Source organism: Gossypium raimondii, chromosome 6, assembly GCF_025698545.1.
Source record: "Gossypium raimondii isolate GPD5lz chromosome 6, ASM2569854v1, whole genome shotgun sequence".
In the NCBI taxonomy this organism is placed as follows: Eukaryota; Viridiplantae; Streptophyta; class Magnoliopsida; order Malvales; family Malvaceae; genus Gossypium; species Gossypium raimondii.
The window spans coordinates 28,320,873-28,346,778 of NC_068570.1; the positions used below are offsets into that span (position 1 = coordinate 28,320,873).

At 34.4% G+C, this 25,906-nt stretch overlaps 1 protein-coding gene across 1 annotated transcript; it reads left to right on the forward strand.

The window, feature by feature from the left end:
• The first annotated feature begins 11,107 nt into the window (after window positions 1-11,107).
• LOC128041708 (uncharacterized) lies at window positions 11,108-12,300 on the forward strand. Its single transcript, XM_052632006.1, has 2 exons — window positions 11,108-11,269; window positions 11,908-12,300. Exons 1-2 carry the CDS (start codon window positions 11,108-11,110, stop codon window positions 12,298-12,300), a joined length of 555 nt encoding a protein of 184 aa, XP_052487966.1.
• The last annotated feature ends 13,606 nt before the right edge of the window (window positions 12,301-25,906 follow it).

Genomic DNA, 25,906 nt, shown 5'->3' on the forward strand with positions numbered 1-25,906 from the left:
ACTCCCTGTCAATCATAACTTTAGTCGATAAATACACTTGTTTCAAGTCAATACCAAAAATAAATAATATCTCTTTCGATTTTAATATATAAATCACCTTACCAAATCTTTCCCAAATCGAAGAACGGCTTACGAATAAGAGTACATCATTTTCAGAAGCCCGAAAGCTGAACAGAAGCTCATGAGAGCTAAAAAGAAGCTCATAAGAGCTAAACAGAAACCCATAAGGGTTGAACAAAAGCTCGTACGAGCTGAACAGAAACTCATAAGAGTTCTCAACAAATGCTGAACCCCGATTTACTTAGGTAATTTTCCATCATTTTCCTCTAATGTCGTAATGTGTTGCATAACAAATGTACTCAAATCTCGCATTCCACTTAATCTAAATATTCAATTCAAAATTCTAATTTCAACAATAATTCATTTTCAACAATAGAATAAATACATAATACCATTCATCAATTCCATATAAATATTAAAGTTTAACCGCATGAACTTACCTGGATTAAATTGTAACAATTGCAGATATTCAGGGACTATTCTGCTATTTTTCCTTTTATACTAGGATCACGGGATCTTGATCTGAAATATAAAATTACTCATTCGTTAACAAATATTTCAATTTCAATTCATTTCACAATTAATAACCTTCAATTTTTTGAATTTACACAATTACCCTAAACTTTTACAACTTTTGCAACTTAGTCCCTAAACTAGTTAATCTATCAAATTAACTATTTTTCTCAATTAATCATTTATCTAAATATTCTAAGGCATAATACAGCTCTGAATAAAATAGAAATTTACTACCAAACCCTAATATTTTAACCTTTTCACAATTTGATCCTAAAATCAATATTTAACAAAATCACTTTATAAAATCATCATACAACAAAATTAAAGCTCTAAATCCATTTTATTTGTCAAAAACATCTAATATTCATCAATGGTAACTTCCAAATTTTTCAATAAAATCAAAAACTAAGGTAAATTTTAGTTGGACCTAATTGTAACAATCTCAAAAACATAAAATTGGAAGAAAAGAGCAAGAATTGAACTCACATGAAGAAAAAATTACAAAAATCAGCTCAAGGCGCTCTCCCATGGTGTTTTTGGACAGAAAATTGAAGAAGAATTGCCTAGAAACCTTTTAATTTCTAATTTGTATGTTTAATTTTAAACAATTTACCATTTTGCCATTAAAATACATTATTTTATTGTTTTTCTTTATTATGCCACCTCATGCCTTCCATTTAGGCATATTTACTCCTTAATTCCTCCCTTGTTTAAGAATTAAGCCATTTAATCACTTATTTCTTATAATTAGCAAGTTTTGCACCTTTTTCAATTTAGTTCTTTTAATTAATTAACTATCAAAACGTTAAAGTTTTCTAACGAAACTTTAATACTACCTTAATTACACTCGTAAATATTTATAAAAATATTCACGGCTCGGTTTATAGAAATAAGGTCTCGATACCTCATTTTTTTAAATTACTTGACCTAATAAATCATTATAAAACATAAATTTTCTATTCAAAAATCTTTCTAAAACCACATTTGACTTGTAAATACTAAATAATAAAATTTACGGGCTTACTTATTAGATTTGGTGGCCTCGAATCACTGTTTCCAACACCACTTGAAAATCAGTCTGTTACTGTAGAGTTTCCTATAAAATGAAGATTGATGTGGAGAGGTTGCATAGTTAAATTTTGAGCAGAAGATTAGTATAAGAGAACATTGTTGATGTTAAAAAATTTGAAGTTCAAAAATGGACCCAACATAGTAAATTAGTTAAAGTGTAATTTGGTTAATAAGTACTTATTTTTCTGTATAATGTTTTCGTTTTAAACATGTAATTTTTTTTTTGGCAAAGATGAATAAAAGAATTAAAGTCATGATTTATTACGACGGTCAAATTTGTGATATCAAAATTGGGGTCGTTTTTCTATCAACCCAATATATAGAATTTGCTTCCAGCCGAAGCATAAAATTGAATAAGTTTCGGTCAAGAATTAGAAGGAAAGTCTCGCCTTCAAGTCAAAGGAGAATTTTGAGCTTGAAATATAAATATCTAACATCAATGGTGTTGGAAAAAAAATGGTTTGAAAACAGTTTTCTTACATAGTGAAAAATTAAAATTTTGAAAATCAAGCCGGTTTATGATATTTATAGCAATAAACCCAAAACCGAATTCGTACATGTGTTTTTGAATAGATGGATCCTTTGTCGTTCTTGGCTTTCAATTGAACAACCTTTTCTGTTATTCTTGTACCATGAACTGCTTCGAATGTAGACTCGAACGATTCAAATCAAAACACAGAACTAGAAATAGTTTTCTTTGTTGAAGTGTGAAAACGAAAAATCTTTTCTCAAATAAAAATTGACAGAATTATTAATCTGGAAAGTAGATCTAATACTTGAGAATAAATTCTCTTTATTTTCGAGTAGAGTAGCAATATCTTAAAATTATGTTAAATAGCCCTACCAGTGTCATTTATTTATAGGGAGAGGAGGTAGAACCCTTGTTGAATTCTAGAAGTGTATTTGAGCTAGAAAAATGAACTCTTAGTCTATATAGGAGTATAAGGGGTGGCAACCCTAGTTAATAATACTGGGGTTTGTTGTCCTCCTCATTAACATGAGGGTTTCTGGGCCTCTCCTATATCAGGTCCCATTACAAATACTTTTTGGACTTTTAACCCAGTATTTTATAATTTGATCCAACCCAATATTTGTTTTTCTATTTTCCAAAATAAACATCTCAATATTTTCTAATTAAATAATATTTTTAACCCAATTCTAATTCCATTAAAATCATGATGATTTTACCGTAAAAGAATCTATGAGAAAAAATATTTAAAATATCTACATTCAACGGTTCACTATGACCAAATGATTTATTTCCATTTTCGAACTTTATTTAATTCAAAAAACTATAAACTCATTTCCAAGTCATTTTCATTTTTACATTTTTCATTTTGGAGAAAACCACCTTCACTTCCAAATGAGTCCATTTCTCCATTTTCATTTTCATTTTGGAGAAAATCATAATCATTTCCAAATGTTTCTCATTTCTCCATTTTCACTATTTTTTATCCATTTCTGTTAATTTGATTCAACATGCAATTCATTTCTAGTTTCAACGAGCTAGTGGAGGGACCGATTGGACATATGTGATTAGGGCAAAAATCTTTTATAATTAAGTTCCATCTTTTTTCCTATTAATAATAAACTCATTTAGTCACGAAGTCATTCCACTATAGTGTCATGATTGAGCTATCTCTAACGGCATACCATTACGAAAGCAACTCGATCAGTGCTCGTCCAATGACGTTGTCATAAGTGTGTTACTCTCATAGGATATCCTTAATATCTTTGGAATTATATCCGTTGTCCTAACATGATCCTATTTTTATCTCATGGTAACTATTACATCCTACTTCATGAAAAATCAATTACTATCAAATAGTAATCAAGTCATTCATCATAAAGACGGACGACTTGTGACCACGTTTATTTTTCATCAACCATATAATGCCAATAAGAACATATCATTTACCCATGTCTCGAGCTATGAATCCTACTCCTGTGAGAGAAAATGAAGGCAAGAGAAAGAGAAATAAGGTAGTGAGCTCAATGATTACATATGGGGGAAATGAGAGCAATGTTGTGTGCTATATTGTTCATAGTGCTTGAAATGTTTTGAGCTATCTTTTCATTTGAAATCCAAACTGTCCTAAGTCTCTAAATGTTAAAAGCCTAGAAAACCTATGTGACCTAAACATTTCTTTTGCACGACCTTCTTAATTTGTTTATAATTAGTTTAATGAATGTTTTTTATCGCATTTTGTGGCTACTAAGTAATTATATAGCTTATGTTGATGGATCACATAATCGAGTATTTATTCATTTGAATTACCTCTAGGTTTGTTATTTCTTTAACTTAGGGAACTAAGTATATTTTCTTTAGGAGTACTTAAGTTAGCTAAACACCAACCTTAAGTTACATGTTAGAGATGTCTTGTACAAATTCAATATCCGATTGTCATGCTTTTTATTGTTCAACATATTCTAAAGGTCGTCTTATGCATGTTTTGTGTGTTTGCTTGAGGACAAGCAAAGACTTAAGTGTGGGGGAGTTTGATCTGTCGCAATTTGATATGTAAAATTAGGCTCTCCATACACTTTAGGAGCTTATTCTCAAGAAATTTAAGTGTCTTTTGTATTTTTTTTAATTCCAAGCATTAATAAATGGTTTTTTAATTTTTATCTTCTTTTGAGACCTAATTTGGCCAAATGAAATGTTAGGGACCTAACGATATGATTGAGTTGGTATAGGAAGTCGAAAATGGCCCAAACATGAAAAATCATCATTCAGAGGGGGTATCACGATACTAAGGCATGAAATTCGTGATTGTTGGGAAATGTGTCCATATTGTATTAAACATGTAACTATTTTTTATTTATTTGAATGAAATGAGATAATCGTAATTTGAAATTTGTAATAAAAATTTGATTAAATTTTGAAAAGGAAAATAATTTAAAACTTAAATTTTGAAAACTTAAAAATTTGGAGAAACTTTGGAACTCGGGAGAAAAGAGTTTTGATTTCTAAAATGGGTATTTCGAGTCGTGTTTTCCATTCTAAATCTGATAGCCTTTTATAGAGGGCTATTCTCTCTTTACAGCATTTGAACTGGGAAATTTTTCCCTTTCATCATTACATAATTAAGACTTTGATTAAAACTTTTTCAGAGAATATACTCTCTGATTACAAAAATACAAACTATAGAGAATGTAACACCATCTCTTATATAATTTTTCGTATGTTTGTGACACAACTATCTGTCAGCTTTAGTGGTTAAGTGTTTTGGGATGTGTTTGAGAGGTCCCAAGTTCAAGCCTTAGCTTGAGTAAATTTTTGTTTTTAAATGAATAAACCCATATCTCTAATCAGTAGGCTTAGAAATAAATGTTGGTAAAATATGTAAAAATGGGTCTGCTGGTCTAGTGGTTAAGTGGAGTGTAAATATGCTAGAGGTCTTGTGTTCAAATCTCTACATGATTAGGGGATTTATTTTTACTGCTTGTCTCGTGTGGGTGTTGTAGTTTGATCGAAATTCTAAGTATTTGAGGAGTGTGGGGAGGTTGTGGTCGATTTTTAGGAGGATAATGAGGGAGATTTCAGTAGTTGTGGGATTGGTGGAGGAAAATAAGTAATTTGAGGTGTTGTGGGAAGTGGACGGTTTGTGGAAGGATAGTAGGATATTTTTGAGGAGTGGATCAAGGGAGGTGGTCAATAGTGGTGCCAAAACTGATTCCTTTCCCAAAATTTGGCTTTAGCTTTTGTTTCTTCTCAATTTTCTGTCAATTGTTCTCCTTCCTCTGCTGAATATTGTTAGTGAATTTCCACTACTTCTTTTTATTTTTTTCTTTCTTTTCTTTTTTCGGTTTTGCACACTTCCCTACCCATCTTTTTTCTTCTTTTTCTTACGGTCACCTCCTTTCTGTTCCTGTTCGTTACTACCAAATTGTTGATCCTTAAGCCAATTCTTTTTCTTTTTATCCCCCTTTATATTGCTGATTCTTGTCTCCTCCATTCTTTCATTCCATTTTTCTATCGTTGATTGTTCTCGTGGTTTGGTTCTCGTCGCTATTTTGGTAAGTAAAACTTTAACACCTTGTTTTGTGCCAAATTTAAATGCTGGTTGGATGTTGCTATCGTCTTGATAGCAAGGAATCGTTTTGATTGAGGTCTCTTTTCTTTGGAGTGTTAGTATATCCGTTTGGAGTTTCAAGATAGGTATCGTGCGTTTGAAATGGAAGTACATTCGATTTGGTGTTGTTGTGTTTTCATGAGTTGAGACTAATGATTAAAGTGAATGATCAATTTTAGGAACGATTGAGCTCGGAAGTGTTTTGCTGCGAAACCATAACAAATGTGTAAACACAACATTAAAAATTAGAAATCAGCAAAAAGTAGAAAAGTGGGACTGTCGACGCCACGCTGGCATGTGGTCGCCCGTGTGTTAGGCCGTATGACTAAACACAGGTGTGTGATCGACGAGGCTGGTCGTGCGTGGTAAACGGGCGAAACTGAATTAGGCTGTGTCGGCCACACGAGTGTGTGGGCCCACAAGGGCGTGTGGGATTATTGGGCCAGGCTGTGTGATCCACACGACCAAGGCCATTTTAGTGCTGTGTGATCTACACGGCCAAGGCCATTTTAGGGCTGTGTGGGCCACACTAGCATGTGAGCCCACACGAAAAAATGTCATGGGCTTGTGGGCCCATTTTTACTATTTATTGGCTAATGTTACATGGGTCGACCGAGTCGACTGTGGATCTATTGTAGGGTCGGTAAGCTTTCCTAAACCCCTAATTGACTGAAATGTATGTGATTGATACGATTATGCATGTTAGTAAACATGACAATGTTCCACTGGTTTAATACTGTATGCCATGATTTTGTGCATGATACTATGTTTTAGCATGTCATATATGTATATTGCATTGCAATGGGGTGGGGGTTTATATTGTTTGGAGGAAGTGCACTGAAAGGCCTCGAGCCTAATTTTCTAGCAGTTCAACTACAACCTACTGTCTAGTGCCACATTCGGTACTTTTTGAAGTGTAGGGATGTGTGGGTTGATTATATCCCCACATGAAGTGTAGGGTTGGACGGAGTTGGAGTGTAGAGGCTGGCTGGGCAGGATTTGACATTGCATATGTGTTACTATACTGAATATAGATATTGTAATGGGCCAAGGCCCAAACACGTGACTGCTACTGTATTGTAATGGGCTAAGGCCCTAGTTGAAATTGAAACTGTTACTGAAATGGGCTTAGGCCCAAACTATGAATGTTTTCTGTTTGCTTGTTTATTGGGGGATTACACACTGAGTTTTTGTAAACTCACCCTTCTATTTTATCTGTACAGCTAACCCCCAGACTTAGGTGGATCGGAGCAGTTGAGGACTTCGAAATGGCCACACGACCCTTTTTTACACTGTCTCATACTTAATTAAGTTTTTAAAGTTTTATTTGGGGTAATTTACTGTAATAAAGGACTCTATGAATTTTTGCTTAAAATTTGGACTTATATTGTTTTATGTTTTATATCTGCTAGAGGTAGGACAAATACGGGTTTTAAAAGAAATGCATGTGTTTTAGCAAAATACCCACAAGGACACAGACTATTTTAAAAAGTTTCCGCAACGCATAATGTTTTGAAAACTAATGACTGAATAAGAATCACGATTTTAGAATTAATAAAAGATATTGAGGAATTCTAAATGGAAAATGTTTTAAATAAAACTACGGTTTTTTAACACACTACCTTGTGACATTGCCAGATTCGGCCATAATGTCTAGGCCGGGTTTAGGGTGTTCCATTTATTGGTATCAGAGTTAGGTTGCAAAACTCAGCTGTGGATGTGGGTTTTTAAGATGTGATTTCTGAGAACTGATTTCTAACTATTTTTTCTGAAAGTGTGGTACACCGAGTCTCCGGTGCTGATCTAGTAAGTTTTTTGAAACTGTGAATTGTTTAAACTTAAAGTAAAATTGTTTTTGATAGTATATCCTGAAACTGCTATAGGTAGTATATACTGAGACTACTATAGATAGACTATACTGAAAATACTCAAGTTAGTGTATACTGATACTGTAGTAAAACCGATAGACACTGATAGACACTGCATTGTACGAAAACAAACATTACATTTCTGATACTTTTTTCATAAAATATCTGTTAATAAACACTGGAACTATAAACTGATGCGTAAAATTGTAAATACAGATTAACACGAACAGACAATGAGCACAAGAGGTACTCGCGGCCGGCGTACAAGAGGCCGTGGTAGAGGCCGTAGAGGTGCTCGAGCTGGGTCCTCACTTTCTGGCCACTTGCTTAATTTGGATACAAGTGAGACACTAGCTTCACCCATGACCGAAATTGGGTCTCATGATCGTGCGGCTGGGGACGACGCACTATCCCAAGCCATGTTACAGATTCTAGAGAGGGTCGTTGGGCCCAATACTGAGGCTAGAGGTCGCAAGTCGGTTACGGAAAGACTCTGGTCTAACAGAGTTGAGCTTTTCAGAGGTATTACTGGAGTTACCCTTAATGTGGCTGAGTACTCGATAAAGGCCACAGAGAGGATTACGGATGATCTGGACTGCACTCCTGAGCAGAAATTAAACAGTGTTGTATCGTTGCTACGTGATGAGGCGTATTAGTAATGGCTCACTATTAAGGAGGGCACTCAGCCCGATCGACTGACCTAGGAGTTCTTTAAGACCGATTTCCAAGGGAAGTATGTGGGGGCCAATTATGTGGATATCCATAGAAGGGAGTTCCTAAATCTGACTCAGGGAGATAGATCGGTGGACGAATATGAGGTAGAATTTTTTAGATTGAGCCGCTATGCGCGAGGTATGGTGACAAATGAGTATGAGCGATGTGTTCACTTTGAGGATGGCCTCAAGGATTATCTGAGGGTTTTGATAGCTCCACAGAGGGAGCGAGACTTTGCAGCACTGGTTGGAGGTAGGAATAAGAGGGATTCGGAGCCCTCGAGTTCTGTTCAGAGGCCTAAGAAAAAGGCTAGAGTTGATGGACCGAATAGAGTTGGGGCTCCCATTGCAGCTACTGGATAGCCGCTGTGTGTTGACTGTGGTAGATGCCATCAGGGTGAGTGTTGGAAAAGAACTAGGGCTTGTTTGAGGTGCGGTTCTTTAGAGCACCGTATTAAAGAATATCCGCAGAGGTCTGATCTGATGCAAGCTTCGGGTACTGGTACTGTACCACCACCGAGAACAGTTCAGTAGCCATTGAGAGGCTGCGGTAAGACCAGAAGTGGTAATGGGTTGGGCCGTGGTCAGAAAGCACTGGGCAGAGGTGCTGGTCATACTGAGGCAAGGCAGTCGGCTCTAGTTATGCTGCACGTCACCGAGAGGATGGGGATGCTTCGAACGTTATCATGGATACGTTCTTTATTTATAATGTATCTTATACCGCACTGATAGATATAGGATCCACTTACTCCTATATAGCTAGTACTGTGTCTTAGAATTTGGGTATCTTGGTTGAGAGCATTGCGAGTGAGGTGACTGTACTGAGTCCGCTGGGACAATCAGTATTTTTAGAGACGTTCCTTTAGAGGTTCAAGGGGCTATTTTTCTAGCTGATCTGATGGAACTGCCTTTTGGAGAGTTTGATCTGATACTAGGAATTGACTAGTTGGTTAAACACCGAGTGAGCTTAGATTGTGCCACAAAAAGGGTTGTACTGAGAATTGAGGAGGATAGCGAGGTAATCGTAATTGGATAATGTCAGAACTACTTATCGAATGTGATTTCTACATTGAGGGCGAAAAAGTTGGTGCGTAAGGGATGTGAGGCGTATCTGGCTTACATCAGTGTTTCAAATTATGAGGATTCTTCGGTTAAGGATATCAAGATGGTTAAGGACATTTTGGACGTTTTTCTGAAAAGCTACCTGGGTTACCTCCGAATCGTGAAGTAGAGTTTGGGATTGAGTTCCTTCCTGGTTTAGCTCCGGTGTCCATACTCCATATAGAATGGCACTGGAAGAGTTTATAGAGCTTAAGGCTTAGATTCAAGAGCTATTGGATCGTGGGTTCATACACCCTAGTGTGTCTCTGTGGGGAGCATTGGTTCTATTCGTGAAAAAGAAGTATAGGTCCATGCATATGTGTATTGATTACCGACAACTGAACAAGTTGACCATTAAGAATAAGTACCCCCTATCGAGGATAGACGATCTGTTTGATCAGTTTTGAGGTGCTTCAATTTTCTCCAAGATTGACCTTCGATCAAGATATCATCATTTGTGGGTTAAGGAGACTGATGTGCATAAGACAGCATTTAGGACTCGGTACGGTCATTACGAGTTCCTAGTGATGCCATCTGGACTGACGAATACACTAGTAGCTTTTATGGATCTGATGAATTGAGTGTTCCAGCCCTATCTGGATCGGTTCGTGGTGGTATTTATTGACAACATACTGGTGTATTCGAGAACTGAGGGTGAGCACGATGAACACCTTAGAGTGGTTCTACAGATCCTACAAGAAAAACAACTGTACACCAAGTTTAGTAAATGTGAGTTCTAGTTATAGGAAGTAACATTTTTGGGCCATGTGGTTTCTGCTAAAGGGATTAGGGTCAATCCTCGAAAGATTGATGCGGTGTTGGAATGGAAACAGCCTAAGACTGTATCTGAGATTCATAATTTTTTGGGACTAGCAGGGTATTATCGACAATTTGTAAAAGGTTTTTCACTGATTGCAGAACCCTTGACTAAGCTGCTACGTAAAGGTGTACCATTTAACTGGACTGATGCGTAGCAAGAAAGCTTTGAGAAGCTCAAAACTGTATTGACTGATTCCCCTGTTTTGATACAGCCAGAGTCTAGAAAAAAGTTTACTGTCTACAGCGATACATCACATGTCAGTTTGGGATGTGTGTTGATGCAAGAGGGTAAGGTGGTAGCGTATGCGTCTCGTCAGCTTAAGACTCATGAGGTAAATTATCTGACGCATGATCTAGATTTGGCTGCTGTGGTGTTCACACTGAAAATCTGGAGGCATTACTTGTATAGTGAGAAGTGTATCATTTACACTAATCACAAGAGCCTCAAGTACCTCCTCACTCAGAAGGAGCTGAATCTTAGGCAACGTAGATGGATTGAGCTACTTAAGGACTACGACTGTACTATTGAATACCACCCTGGTAAGGCTAATGTGGTACCTGATGCACTGGGCCATAGAGCTATGACTGACCTGAGGGCAATGTTTGCTCGCCTCAGTTTATTTGATGATGGTAGTTTGTTGGCCAAACTTCAAGTTAAACCGACGTGGATAGAGTAGATTAAGGGTAAACATATAAATGATGAGTCGTTGGGTTTTCGTTTCTGACAGATTGAGACTGGGAATACCGAGGATTTTAGACTTAATAGTGAAAGGGTGCTTTGTTTCTGTAGGAGAATCTGTGTACCAAAGGATACTGAATTGAGGTAGTCGATACTAAAGAGGTGCATAGTAGCCCTTATGCTATGCATCCTGGAGGAAATAAGATGTACCGAGACCTTCATGAGTTATACTGGTGGTCAGGTCTTAGGCGTGAGGTTACAGATTTTTTGGGTAAATGTCTGACCTGTCAACAGGTTAGGGCTGAGCATCAGTTACCTTCGGGATTGTTGCAGCCAGTCAAGATTCCACTTTGGAAGTGGGAGTATGTAACTATGGATTTCATTAGTGGGTTACCCCTCACACCCACTAAGAAGGATTTGGTGTAGGTCATCGTGGATCAATTGACCAAATCCACCCACTTCATACCAGTTCGTACTGACTACTCTCTGCAGAAGCTGGCTAAATTGTATGTGTCTAAGATAGTGAGACTGCATGGGTTACCGATTTCAATAATATCTGATAGAGATCCTCGCTTCACGTCTCGGTTCTAAAAGAAGCTACATGAAGCTTTGGGTACAAGATTAGACTTCAGTACTGCGTTCCATCCTCAAACAGACGGTCAGTCAGAGAGGGTGATTCAGATACTGGAGGATATGTTAAGGAGTTACGTGATTGATTTCTGAGGCAGTTGGGAGGATTACTTGCCACTAGTAGAGTTTGCTTATAACAACAGCTATCAGTCTAGCATTCAGATGGCACCTTAAGAGGCATTATGTGGTCGTAGGTGTTGCACACCTTCATGTTAGACCGAGTTGGGCAAGCGGCGTGTTCTGGGCCCTGAACTAGTTTCTAATACAGAGGATAAAGTTAGGTTGATTCGAGACCGACTGAAGGTGACATCAGATCGACTGAAGGTTGACGTCGAGAGATTGAGTATTCGGTGGGGGACTTCATTTTTTTCAAGATCTCACCGTGTAAGAAGGTACTGAGATTTGCTCGCAAGGGCAAGTTGAGCCCCAGATTTATTAGACCTTACCGTGTGCTTAAGCAAGTGGGACCAGTTGCTTACCAGTTAGAGCTACCTCCAGAGTTAGATCAAATTCACGACATTTTCCACGTCTCAATGTTGAGGCGCTACCGCTCTGATCCCATGCACATTGTTCCTGTTGAGGTGATTAAGGTAAGGCCAGATTTGACCTTCGAAGAGGAGCCAGTGCAGATATTAGAGCGAGATGTAAATGTTCTAAGAAGAAAATCCATCCCACTGGTTAAAGTTCTCTGGCGTAATCATAGCACCGAGGAGGCCACGTGGGAGCCTAAGGATGCTATGCATCAGCAGTATCCCCATCTATTCTGATCAGCTAAAATTTAGAGTTGTAATGCCCCAAAATCTCTTATATAATTTTTTGTATGTTTGTGATACAAATATCTGTCAGCTTTAGTGGTTAAGTGTTCTGGGAAGTGTTTGAGAGGTCCCAAGTTCAAGCCTTAGCTTGGGTAAATTTTTGTTTTTAAATGAATAAACCCATATCTCTAATCAGTAGGCTTAGAAATAAATTTTAGTAAAATATGTCAGAATGGGCCTGATGGTCTAGTGGTTAAGTGGAGTGTAAATATGTTGGAGGTCTTGTGTTTAAATCTCTGCGCAATCAGAGGATTTATTTTTACTACTTGTGCCGTGTGGGTGTTGTAGTTTGACCAAAATTCTGAGTATTTAAGGAGTGTGAGGAGGTTGTGGTCAATTTTTAGGAGGATAATGAGGGAGCTTTCAGTAGTTGTGGGATTGGTGGAGGAAAATAAGAAATTTGAGGTGTGGTGGGAAGTGGACGGTTTGTGGAGGGATAATAGGAGAGTTTTGAGGAGTGGATCAAGGGAGGTGATCAGTAGTGGTGCCAAAACGGATTCCTTTCCCAAAATTTAGCTTTAGCTTTTGTTTCCTCTCAATTTTCTATCAATTGTTCTCCTTCCTCTGCCGAATATTGCTAGTGAATTTCTGCTACTTCTTTTTGTTTTTTCTTTCTTTTCTTTTTTCAGTTTTGCACACTTCCCGACCCATTTTTTTCTTTTTTTCTTGCAGTCACCTCCTTTCTGTTCCTGTTGGTTGCTACCGAATTGTTGATCCTTAGGCAATTTCTTTTTCTTTTCGCCCACCCTTCATATTGCTGATTCTTGTCTTCTCCACTCTGTCATTCTGTTTTTCTATCGTTGATTGTTCTCGTGGTTTGGTTCTTGTCATTATTCTGGTAAGTAAAACTTCGACACCTTTTTTTGTGTCTAATTTAAATATTGATTGGATGTTGCTATCGTCTTGACAGTAAAGAATCATTTTGATTGAGGTCTCTCTTCTGTGGAGTGTTAGTATATTCATTCGGAGTTTCAATGTAGGTATCGTGCGTTTGAAATAGAAGTATATTCGATTTGGTGTTGTTGTGCTTTCATAAGTTGAGACTAACAATTAAAGTGAATGATCAATTTTAGGAACTACTGATCTCGAAAGTGTTTTGCCGCGAAACCATAACAATTGTGCAAACACAACACTGAAAATCAAAAATCGGTGAAAAGCTGAAAAGTGGGACTGTCGATGCCATACAGGCGTGTGGTCGCCCGTGTGGTAGGTCATGTGACTAAGCACAGGTGTGTGATCAATGAGGCTGGTCGTGCGCGATATACGAGCCGAACCGAATTAGGTCGTCTGGTCTACACGAGTGTGTGGGCCCACACGGGTGAACCACATGGCCATGTGGGATTATTATGTTTTAGCTTGTCATGTATGTATATTGCATTGTAATGGGGTGGGGGTTTATATTGTTTGGAGGAAGTGCACTAAAAGGCCTCGAGCCTAATTTACTGGCAGTTCAGCTGCAAACCACTGTCTAGTGTCGAATTCGGTACTTTTTGGAGTGTAAGGATGGGTGGGTTGATTATATCCCCACATGGAGTGTAAGGTTGGACGGAGTTAGAGTGTCGAGGCTGGCTGGGTAGGATTTGACATTGCATATATGTTACTGTACTGAATATGGATACTGTAATGGGCTAAGGCCCAAACGTATGACTGCTACTGTATTGTAATGGTGTAAGGCCCTAACTGAAATTGAAACTGTAGCTAAAATGGGCTTAGGCCCAAACTATGAATGCTTTCTGTCTGCTTGTTTATAGGGGGATTACACACTGAGTTTTCGTAAACTCACCCTTCTATTTTATCTGTACAGGTAACCCTCAGACTTGGGCAGATCAGAGCGGCGGAGGACTTCGCAGTGGCCACACGACCCCTTTTTACACTGTCTCTTACTTAATTAAGTTTTTAAAGTTTTATTCGGGGTATTTTACTGTAATAAAGGCCTCTATAAATTTTTGCTTAAAATTTGGACTTATATTGTTTTATGTTTTATATCTGCTATAGGTAGAACAAGTACAGGTTTTAAAAGAAATACATGTGTTTTAGCAAAATTCCCACAAGGACACAAACTGTTTTAAAAAGCTTCTGCAACGCATAATATTTTGAAAACTAATGACTGAATAAGAATCACGATTTTAGAATTAATAAAAGATATTGAGAAATTCTAAAGGAAAAATGTTTTAAACAAAGCTACGGTTTTCTAACACACTACCTTGTGACATCGTCAGATTCGACCATAACATCAAGGTCGGGTTTAGGGTGTTATAGAGAATATTTACTATTCATGCGTCTTTTCGTGCAGGGAATATTTACTGTTTACGCCAGAGAATTTTTCCTGTTCACTTTTCATACTATTCATGCGTCTTTTCTTGTAGGGAATATCTACTGTTTACGTTAGAGAATATTTCATGTTCACTTGTCTTTTTTTGCATCATTTTTTCTTGGCCCTGGTGATGGTTTTTGAAGTGGTATCATCTTCAAGATCCACAGTTTTGATTGAAGATGCTGAAGATTTATCATCTTCGAATTCGGAACCAATGAGCTGAGCATTTTAGCCATGAATTTTTTGTATTCCTTTTTGGTCTTGACTTGAGCTAACATCGCACTAACTGTCGACTTTGCTTGAAGGAATTTTGCTGTGGTTTGATCTGGGGCTGCTGACTTACATAATATTGGATTCTTGTTGAAAAAATTATACAAATATTTTTGAATCATATTTTTCATCATTAAACTTGTCCTACCATTTAGTTCAGTAGTTTCGAACTAGTAGTGGAATTCGAATAAACTGATCTTGCTCATAAGAATAATTCCATGAAACAATCCAAGAAATGCACAGTTTTGAGAATAAATGGATTGTTTTGTAAATGTGTTTTTGGTCTGGTTCAAGCTGAAATTTGTCAAAGAACTTGGGCCATAAGTTTTGAATTTTTTTTAGTAGTATCTCAAAGGATGACGGTCCATACCAATTCTACCATTCTTGGAACCAGTTTGGGAATTTGAATTGGGTACCGTATTTGAAATATATGAGCCAAGAATGCCTCATGTGTTGTTTGTTCATTAAGAAGGCATTGTACCATGCCATTTGGTAATCCCAATATGTAAAATATGGGTGGTGGTCAATTTTGGTGGTAAATTTGGCTGGGAATTTCTTGATAGAATTTGGGTTTTCACTCAAATCCCTTGGTCGAAGAATCTTTAGTATTTGGGTTGTTGAATGGGTAATAAAATTTGGATCTTTTAGGTCTGTGTAGTGTCTGAACAATACTGATCCAGTTTGAACCAGTATGTTTTCATGATATTGTTAGGGTTTTTGAGAATCCAATAGTTTGAAATGCCATCCATTGAAAAGTTCTTTTGCAAGTATATGTGGAGGTTTTTCTCAAAATTCTTCCTCCATAACAATAATTTTTTCAAAATATTTGTTTGGAAAATATTGTGAGAATTTTTGTGTAGCAATCAATGAAGACACTGCTATTTCTTTTGGAAAAACGTCTTGGAGAGATGTCTCTTTTAAAACATTTTTGAGAGATTTTGGTTTCTGTAAAACAATCTCTTTATTTTTTGAAATCCTTGCTGCTTCAGCAGCAAATTGTTTGAGAGGAGGTTCCTCTTTCATTTGTGAAAAGGCCAATGCTACTTCTGGGGATTGAGAAAGGGACTCAATCCATTTTTTTTATTTGAGAACCAATTTTATTTGGATCTTGTGCATCTTGAACTATTGTATTTTTTGAGGATTTTGATGATGATGATGATTTCTCATTTTCTTCTTCATGGCAAATTTCATACCATGACTTAATTGGTTTTGAGGAAATTTGGGTTTTGGATGACTCTCCTATTTTCCCTTTTCGTTTGTCTTGGAGTTTGGGTGGCATTTTTGAAGAAACTCTCTAGTGAGAAAATCAGGCAAAGAATTAGTTTCTCCTTTGATGTATTCAATATCAAAATCAAATATGCTCAAAATTGCCTGCCATCTTGCAAAAATCTATTTTGAGGCAATATTTTGAACATCTTTTTGTAAAACTTCTTTTATTGATTTGCAATCGATTCGTAAAAGAAATTTTTTATTTAATAAATCACTTTGGAATTTTGTAATGCACAAAAAATTGATAAAATTTCTTTTTTAATAGTACTATAATTTTAATGAGTTGGATTCCAATGTCTGGAAGTAAACTGGACTATTTGCTCTTTTCCCCCTTTAACTTGTTTTAGGATCCCACCATATCCTATTTCAGAAGCATCTGTTTCTACAATTTTGGGGGCATTTTGATTGTCTAAATATAAACAAGGAAGCTTAGTGATTTGTTTTTTAATTTGGGTGATAATATTGGTGTGGTCATCTGTCCAAGGTTGTGGATTCTTTTTGAGCCTATCATATAACGGTTTACATAATTTGCTAAGACCTGGATAAAAGTTTATGACATAATTGAGGCTTCCTAAGAATCTTTGTAATTGGACTTTATCAAGGATTTGGTCTGGGAATTTGCTAGCAAACTCCATGGACCGTTCTATTGGAGTAATTATTCCTTGGGTAATATAATTACCTAAAAGCCTTACTTTGGTTTGGAATAAACTTATCTTGGATTTAGAAACTATTAAACCATTATTTTTTATGACTTTTATAAAGATGGATAAATGTTTGAAGTGTTTTTCTAAGTTTTCTGAAAACACTAATACATCATTGATGTATACTATTGTGAATTGTGAATACTGGTAAAAAATATCATTCATTATTCTTTGAAACTCGGATGAAGCATTTTTTAATCCAAAAGGCATTACATTCCATTCATATTGTCCAAATGGTACAGCAAATGACATTTTATATCTTTCTTCTTCTTTTATTTGATTTGCCAAAATCCAGATTTCATGTCAAATTTTGAGAAAATATTTGCATTATGGGGCATCTAATCCATTTTAAAGCTTGATTGAGAAGTTTGTAATTAATTACTAATCTTGGCGTTACTCTTTCGAGTTCTGCATTTTTTATTACATAAAATGTTGAACAACTCCAAGGAGAACTGCTTTTCCTAATTATTTTTTTATTAAGAAGGCCTTGTATTTCTTTTTTACAAAATTCTTCCATTTCTTTGTTCATTTCTATGGGTCTTGCTTTTGTGGGTATTTGTCTTTCGTCAAAATTGTTTTCATATGGTAATGTTACTTCGTGCTTTTTCCTATTCCAAAAAGCATTAGGAATGTTAGAACAAATTGTTGATTTTATTTCTGCTTTGATTTGATTTATCCTTTTTTGTACTTCTCTTTTTTCTAATTGTTCGCTTAATTTTTAAAACATATTTCTTCTTTTAGGAAAGAGATTTGTTTCATTTGTGATTAATTAAATTATTGATTTGTCCATTATGGATGGATAAAGATTTTAATAAGTTGAGATTTCTTATTTTGGTTTTTCTACAAAAGGAAATTCTACTTTAGAGTTTAAAACTTTGGTGGAGATATAATTATTTGTTACTTTACAAGGTTTGAGTAAGGATATGAACGGGGTTCCTAATATGACATCTTGGGTAATATCTTTTACCATTAAAAAACATGTTTGATATTTTATACCTTTGTTGGATATTTCTGCATTGAGAATTTTGTAAGTAATTTTTAGTTTTTTACCATTTGCAGCTTTAAGAGATTCTGATGTTTTGACATAATATTTTGTTGGAATTATCCATTCTCTAATGCAGTTCTGGTCCGCTCCTGTATCAAAAAGGGCTATTGTTTCTAATTGAAATTCATTGTTTATGACAATATTTATTTTTATTAAATATCTTTGAATAGATACTTCAGTTAAAACCATCATATATTCCTGTGTATTTTCTTCAGGTTCAGGTTCAGTTTCTGACGAACTTTTTTCTGAGATTTCATGTTTTAAGGTTGGCATTTGTTTTTTCATTTCTTATTGTTCCATTTTAAATATTATATCTTGTATATTATACATTTGTGATTGACTAGAAATAATTTCTTTTTCTTTTTCGGTTTATCTTTTAATGAGGATTTTAATTTCAAAAGATATTCTCTTTTAAGTTTTGGGTCTTGAATTTTATCAATAACTTGATCATAAATTCTTGGTCTTATGTTAACATATTAATTGAGAGTTCATTTTCATCATCGGAAGACCGAGATGTTGTATGTAATTCATCTATTTGTAATTCATTTGTTTGGTAGATGTATCATTTTCGGAAGAAGTTGTTTCTAATAGAATCTCATTTAATTTTTGTTCTATTTCTTTATCTAGATTTAAATTATTGATTTTTCTTTTAATTTTACAATATTTTGAGATATGTCCTAGTTTTCCACATCTATAACATTTTATTGTTTTATCAATTTTGTTTTCTATTTTTGTTGTTTCTTTCCTTTTACGTATTTTCTATATTTGGGTTTTATAATATTCTGAAATATTCTTTTTTCTATTTTATGGTTTTACAGGGCAACATGTTTTTGAAGAAGAAGGTTCATTCCTAATGTCAAATTGGTGGCAGAATGATCCCAATTCCTTTCTACATTGATATCTTTCTTTCTTAAGTTGTTTTTGTAATTTTAAATCTTGACAAATTTTTAATTCTTCTTTTTGGGTGAAACTAATTAGTTCACCATATGTAAGCTTTTCATATGGAATAATACTTCAGTAATTTTCTCTTATTTGATTTCCAACTTTTTCTCCTAATAAAGTGGGAAGTCCTGCTAGAAACTTTTCTTTCCAAAATGGTTGTTGGTTATCAGATCTTTGCATAACTCTAGTCATAAAGACATATTTATACCATTTAAAATCGGTTAACTTTTTGCATTTTAAATTTGATAATAATTCTGAATTCCTATCTTTAAGATGAGAAGGATCTCCTATAAAGTGTTTAAAGATTGAGAAAATTAAAATTGCTACTGCATCTTGGATTTCTCTTCCTTGTTCATCTAAAATAATTTCTTCCTATTGGGTTTTAGTGAGTGCATGATCCCACCATCCTTTTAACTACCCAGTAAATCCAGCAACTAAAAGATTAGCTATAGCATGACCACTGATTAATCTGTTTTGGTTTTGGGTTTTATAAACATTTTTAACCATTTTCATTTGTTGTAATAAACTAAGAATACTGTATTCAGACATTCCATCTATATTCCATTCATAATTTGTATTAGCATTGTATTTATTCTGGAAAACAGGTTTTTCTTCTATATTAAGATTAGGTGCAGTGATTTTTGGATAATATAATCTTTTTGGTTCTTTCCAAACCATCTTGTTAATTTGTTGTTCATCTAACTGGTCAGAGTCAGATTGGGAGGATTGGTGTAATGTATTTACTGAATGTTGGGCCTGTATTAGGGTATCAGGTGCAATTAATTCAGACTTGTAACTTTCCAAAGCATCAAGTCTATTTTGGATTTCTATTAAGAAATCATTTTGGGTCTTTTGGAAAGGTTTTGGAATCTCATAAGGTGTGAATATTAGTTCTTTAGAACTTTTTTCTATTCTCTCTTTTACTGGTTCTTTCCTAATCGGTTGACTTTCCACCAAATTTTCAATATAATCTAATTGTTTTCCTATTATATGAAGGCTAATATTTGTATAGTTGTTTTGTTCTACTATCATTTTAACATCTTTTGATGAGATTTGTTCTCTTGCATCAAGAGCTCTCATTCTTAAAAGATTTACTTTTATTCCAGTATTTTTGTGAAGATATTGAATCTCCATTAAAGGGGCATGTTGAGATTTGTTCTCTTGCATCAGGAGCTCTCATTCTTAAAAGATTTACTTTTATTCCAGTATTTTTGTGAAGATATTGAACCTCCATTAAAGGGGCATGTTGAGATTCAACTTCTCCTTTATTAATCTGCCATCTACTATTATGTTTTATTGTATTAACAGATTATGAATAATATTCTTTAAACCATTCAAATAATTTTATATGGATTTTTTGGGTATTCATAAATTCATAATATTCTTGAAGAATACTTTTTTATCATTATAATTTTTAAAGTAATCTTCTCTTTTTTGCTTATTTTTGTTGGAATAGAAGTGCTTTCTACACCATTCTTTGTTTATCTCAAAAGTTTTTTCTAAAACAAATATTTCTGAATTTTCTCCTTGTCTCGCATTATTAGTCATTGATGAATATGTTGATGACATATTAGGTGAATTTTGGGGACTCTCTTCCTGTCTGGCATAGATAGGTTGAGCTATATTTGAGGAATTATCTATTCCTTGTAAATTGGTTCTAAATGTTGTTAGGATAGAAGAGACAGAGACTCTAGCTGTCCTAAAATCTACTGTTTGTGTTTCTGGATTTGACTCTTTTTCTAAATTTAACCTCCCAAAAGTTGTTCTCGTACTTCCTATTTCGAAGAATGTCTTGGAGGCATTCTTTGTGGCTTGTTGAATATTAATTCAACTGTGCCATCTTGGTGTTGAGAGATTTCACTTAATGAAGTGTTTCTTATGGGAGTTGGTGCTACAAGGTCTGTAGCACCCTCAAGTTTCCACTTATCAAGAAGGTTTATTTCATGCCATTGTATTGTCATTGGGATTGTGGTATGAGATCTTGAAGTATCTGTTTCTATTAAGAAAGTTTCTCCTTTTGGGCTTTGGAGTAAACCCTTGGTATTAACTACAGAATACATAGCTTTGAAATAGAGTCTATAGACTAATGTTAATACTTCTGTACTAGGAAACATTTTGTAGTTATGGGTATGTATTTGGAGGGTCAAAGATTGTAAAATATTTTTGTCAGTCAAAGAAACCATAAAATTTAGATAACAATGAAAATGTATTGAGCCTGTACATAGGCTTGTTTCTATAGTTCCTAATAATGAGTCATTAAACATGATGTGTCTTTGGTCTCTTAAGACAATTAAAATTGAGGTATTTTTAGTGGCTTCAACACTAAGAGGTTTGACATCAACCTGGACTAGTCCAAAATGGACATATTTGTATTTTTGTTCTTTGAGTTTATTAATGACGACTCTATCTAATAATTGGATTGTTTCATATTATTTTTAAATAGGTAAACTCCTTTCTTTTATTTTTATGACATAACTGCAAAAAGCATTTAAATTTTCAAAAGTTATTTTCTTGTACACTTGGTTTGTTGGAACTCTTGGAAGATTCCAATTATCAAATCTTTGGGGAATATTTTCATAATGTTCTTCTTGTTCATTAACAGTGTTGTTTGAGGTTTGGTCGGACTCTTGGGATTGATTGGAAACAAAGCTTACAGAAGAATTGGTTCTTCTAAGGAAAGGAAACCTTCTTTATTTTCTTATTTCTTACAATGAGATTCTACTATCTAGATTTCTGGATTATTAAAGTTGCCTACTGGGATACTTTGTCCTTGACACGCCTAACCCATGGCTAACTGGACAGTGTATCAATACTTAGCAAAATAATAATACATTAATGAAGACAGTTAAACTAGAACTCATAAATATTAAAAATAAATTGAATATTTTATAAACTTAGAAATACCTGCTCCTCTTTGGCTCTGATACCAAACTGTCCCGAGGATCTGAGGATCGAGTTTGAAATGAGATAATCGTAATTTGAAATTTGTAATAAAAATTTGATTAAATTTTGAAAAGGAAAATAATTTAAAACTTAAATTTTGAAAACTTAAAAATTTAGAGAAACTTTGGAACTTTGGAGAAATGAGTTTTGATTTCTGAAATGGGTATTTCAAGTCGTGTTTTCCATTCTGAATCTGATAGCCTTTTATAGAGAAATAAAGTTAATTTCACATTTCACTATTATGTCTTTTATATTTTGCATGCATAGTGAAATTGTAACAAGCAAATATTAGCTCATTGATTGTCTAAAGTTCAAACTGAAGATAAGCGACATTGTAAAGAACGTTTACATTATGAGAAAGACAACTTACTTTAATAGATAATCAAAATGAGTCCATAATCCCGTAAAATAATCAAATACTGAGAAGGATTATTATGTCATCTACAATTCCAATTGGGGAGATGGCTAGTCTTGGCTATCGGAGCAGTTGACTCCACAAGTAGAGACATAGATGTATTAATTGGTAGAATGATACATTGGATTGGACCCAAGATGAATTAATTCTGAATCCGTTTGTGAATTAATTCACTTGTGACATTCATGGTGTGATTTCCCTAAATCCTAAGTTAGTCACTGACCATGCGTATGCAACTCATGTGTTTTGATATAAGTGGAGACTTATGCTTTAAAGATAATCGAGCCCATAGCTTGTATGTTGGGTACATGACTTGCGTATGACATGGATTTACTAGCAATGTGGAATTCATAGTTTAATTAAAGAGTTAATAATATCTTCTTATCGGCAATGTGTGGATTGATAAATATGGAACGTAGTCACGGGTTGCTTGTTCTCAAACGAACAATTTATTACAGTCATTTTTTTACAGTAATCATATTAATCATTAAGAAGCGATTTAATTTAAGCAGTTGGATGAATTTCTTTCATAACAAATATACAATAAGGGAGTTTTCAATCATCGTACTTCTTGTGGACTGACTCCATGATTAAGTAATTGCAAATTATCAGAACGATGCTTCCGAACATAATTGCAATCATTAGAGCTTAATTGTATATGTTTGATTGGTCCCTCCACTAGCTCAACAAAAGCTCGATTAGACTGCATTTGAATCAGAAGAAAATTTTACGACTTTGGTAATAATTTAATTGAGTCGATTTATTTGATGTAGAATTAAATTAGGTGGTCGTACAACTAGAGAATTTGATTAAAGAATTTTCTTCAAAAATTAATTTGGAAAATTTAAGTCGTTTTTGAAAAAATTAATTTTGATCAAGTAAAATTAAATTAATCAAATCAATTAAAATTAATATGATATTTTTAGAAGTTAATTTTCAAGTCAAACAATTGACCTAATGGGTACTTGAACCTGAACATTGAACCCGAGATCGTAAATTGGGCTTGAGAGTCCAAAACCAAGACCAAGACCCAAAAATTGGTTGAACCAGGTTTGGTATGTGAAACCGGGCTGACGGTCTAATTAGTGGTTAGACCGGACCGATCGGGTCGTTTTTTACCCAGACCGAATCGGCAGCAACCGAACTGACTTAGGGTGTCGTAACGGTGTCACACTTGCATTACCAGACACAGCAATGCCAACGGCTACGACGACGACATCTCGATAGCCGGCGGTGGTTAGTCGTCAATGGTTGAATAGTGGAAGATACACTCCTACTGGAACTTTAATGGAGAATTTGATTTCAAATTAATTATTCCAAAAATAATATTATTTTAATAGTTTAATATTAAATTAAATTTAATACTTATTTTAATAGTATTTTATTATTTTAATATTAAAGTGATTATCTTAATATTAAATTTAATTTAATATTTATCTTGTAGATAAACATTCTATTATTTTAATAAGATTTAATATTAAATTTAATCTAATATTTATCTTGATAAATATTATATTAATTTAATATTAAAGTGATTAAGTTTAATCATAGTTGAACTCTCTAAACTCTCCATATATAAAGAGAACATTGGGTCATTATTTATACACAATTGGATTCAAGAGAAAGTTATAAAGAGAAAATTCTCTGAAGTGATTATTTTAGAAAATTTCTAGAAATATTTTTCTGATTTACAACTTGACCCAAAAGTTTAAAGAAATTGAAAAATTACCCCACTGGTAATTTTTGTGAAAAATTTTCTGATTCGAAACGAGTCCACACTTGGTAAACGTGAGCTTGATGATAGTGGAGAAGACTACTAGATTGAAACGCTCATCTTAGACAAATCGAAAAGGTACAATTTTGATTAAGTGTTTATTACTTTAGATATCATAACCAAGATCTTGTTTTGGAAAAAATTTTAAAATTCTGGTTTTTCCCTAAATTTATTTTCCGCTACGTTTTCCAAACTAGTTTTTCCAATAGTGATACCTTTGACAGTGTTGAAGTGAAGAAAATTGAGGCCAACTTAAATGATATTGTGATATCCATGGATGAGTATTGCGACACTGAGACCCCTAAAGCTCCCAATTTCAATACTGTTTTAAGTATCGTGATACCGCTGCCTGACGGGTGAAAAATTGCAATGGGCAATTTTATGTCCAAACAAACTTAAGTCTTTTTTTTATTTAAGGTCATAATGATTAATGTTAGGTTAAATGTTAGTAGACTATAAATACTATTTTATAAGCTTTTAATTTCAGATTTTGTTGGTTTAACATTTTCTCCTTAGTTTCATAGTACTTAGTTTAGATCTTCATTTTTTTATCTTTTCTTTTCTCTTCTTTTCTTTTCTTTCCTTTTCTTTTCTTTTTTGTTTTTTTTTTTTTGTAATATTCTTATTTCTTCTTTTTTGCTGGAACATTATGGATGGAGATGTTTTAAATGCTTGCGCTTCATCGGATGTTTATCTATTAATGAGCATTTTCTCAACTCTTGTTTTTTATATTTTATGCCTACTATGTGTTTGTTAAAATGCTTGTGTGGAATTTAAGTTTAATCATATGCTGAATTGTTTTATTGTTTGAATGATGAGTGGGTTACTTAGCTAAGTTATTATCTATGCTTTGATTGGTTGTTTGTTTAAGTGTATTAAATTGCATATTACACTAGACTTGACGCTTCTAGTGGAATATTTAGATAGACGAGACCAAGAGGAGACTCTACCATGTAGGAAATTAATACACTTGTGCCAAATAATGAGACCGAGAGGAGATCTGTAACACCCAATTTTGGCGGGTCTTGAGTTTGTCGTGTAACCTAAAAGTAGTCTAAGTGGCATAGTCTTATCCGCCCAACTAATGCTCTTGGCGTATACATCGAATGCATAGTTAATGTTAGAGTATCAAGTAAGAATTGTTGTCTAAATGTGTGGAAATGTAAAGAAGAGGAGTTTGGTAAGAGTATTGAGGGTTTTGGGTATTGTGGGTATCGCTAAAGGTATAATGCGTCAACTTTGTTTAGTTACTAAGCTAGTTAATTTCTAACAAGATGGTTAGGAATGAACGAAGGGATGAATCATATGAACATAAAGATATTGGATTCGTTTATACGTTTCTCTACAGTTATAAACCATTTATTAAGGTAGCCTTGAAAGTTTGTGACACATGTCAAGTTCCACTAAGATAACATGGGTTTTTATTAATATATATTGATAAGGGCTTGAAAAAAAAAAGAGACTTATGTTCTTTCTTCCATTTAAAACACCATTGTTGATTTGCCTTAGAGCTGAGCATAAATTTTTCTTGATTGAGCTGAAACAAAGGATCTAAGTTCATGCAAAGGGTTGTTTAACATCCTGGGTAAGCATTTATGCTCTTGCATGTAGACTTCTAAAAGAGTAAGTTTATTTTTATGTGCGTGAGCAATAAGATGAAGAACTAAGGTTTGTATGGTGGTTATTTGGGTTTTAAATGATGGAAAAAGTTATACGAATGAGTTTTAATTGTGTTCATATGTTTTATAAGCAATAGTTGTCACAGTTTCTTGTTGGATGATGAATCTAGAGTCCTAGTTGTTATCAATGGTTGCCAGGTGAGTCCTTAAACTAACTTCTGCATTATTATCGTGTATACTAGATATTTTTGTGAAAATCGAATAAA

Bases quoted from the DNA above. Each gene is read 5' to 3' on its own strand.
- LOC128041708 (XM_052632006.1), top strand. From the start codon at position 11,108: ATGTACCGAGACCTTCATGAGTTATACTGGTGGTCAGGTCTTAGGCGT. The intron at 11,270-11,907 runs GTAACTATGGAT...ATTTTTTTCAAG, and splicing joins CACTTTGGAAGTGGGAGTAT to ATCTCACCGTGTAAGAAGGT.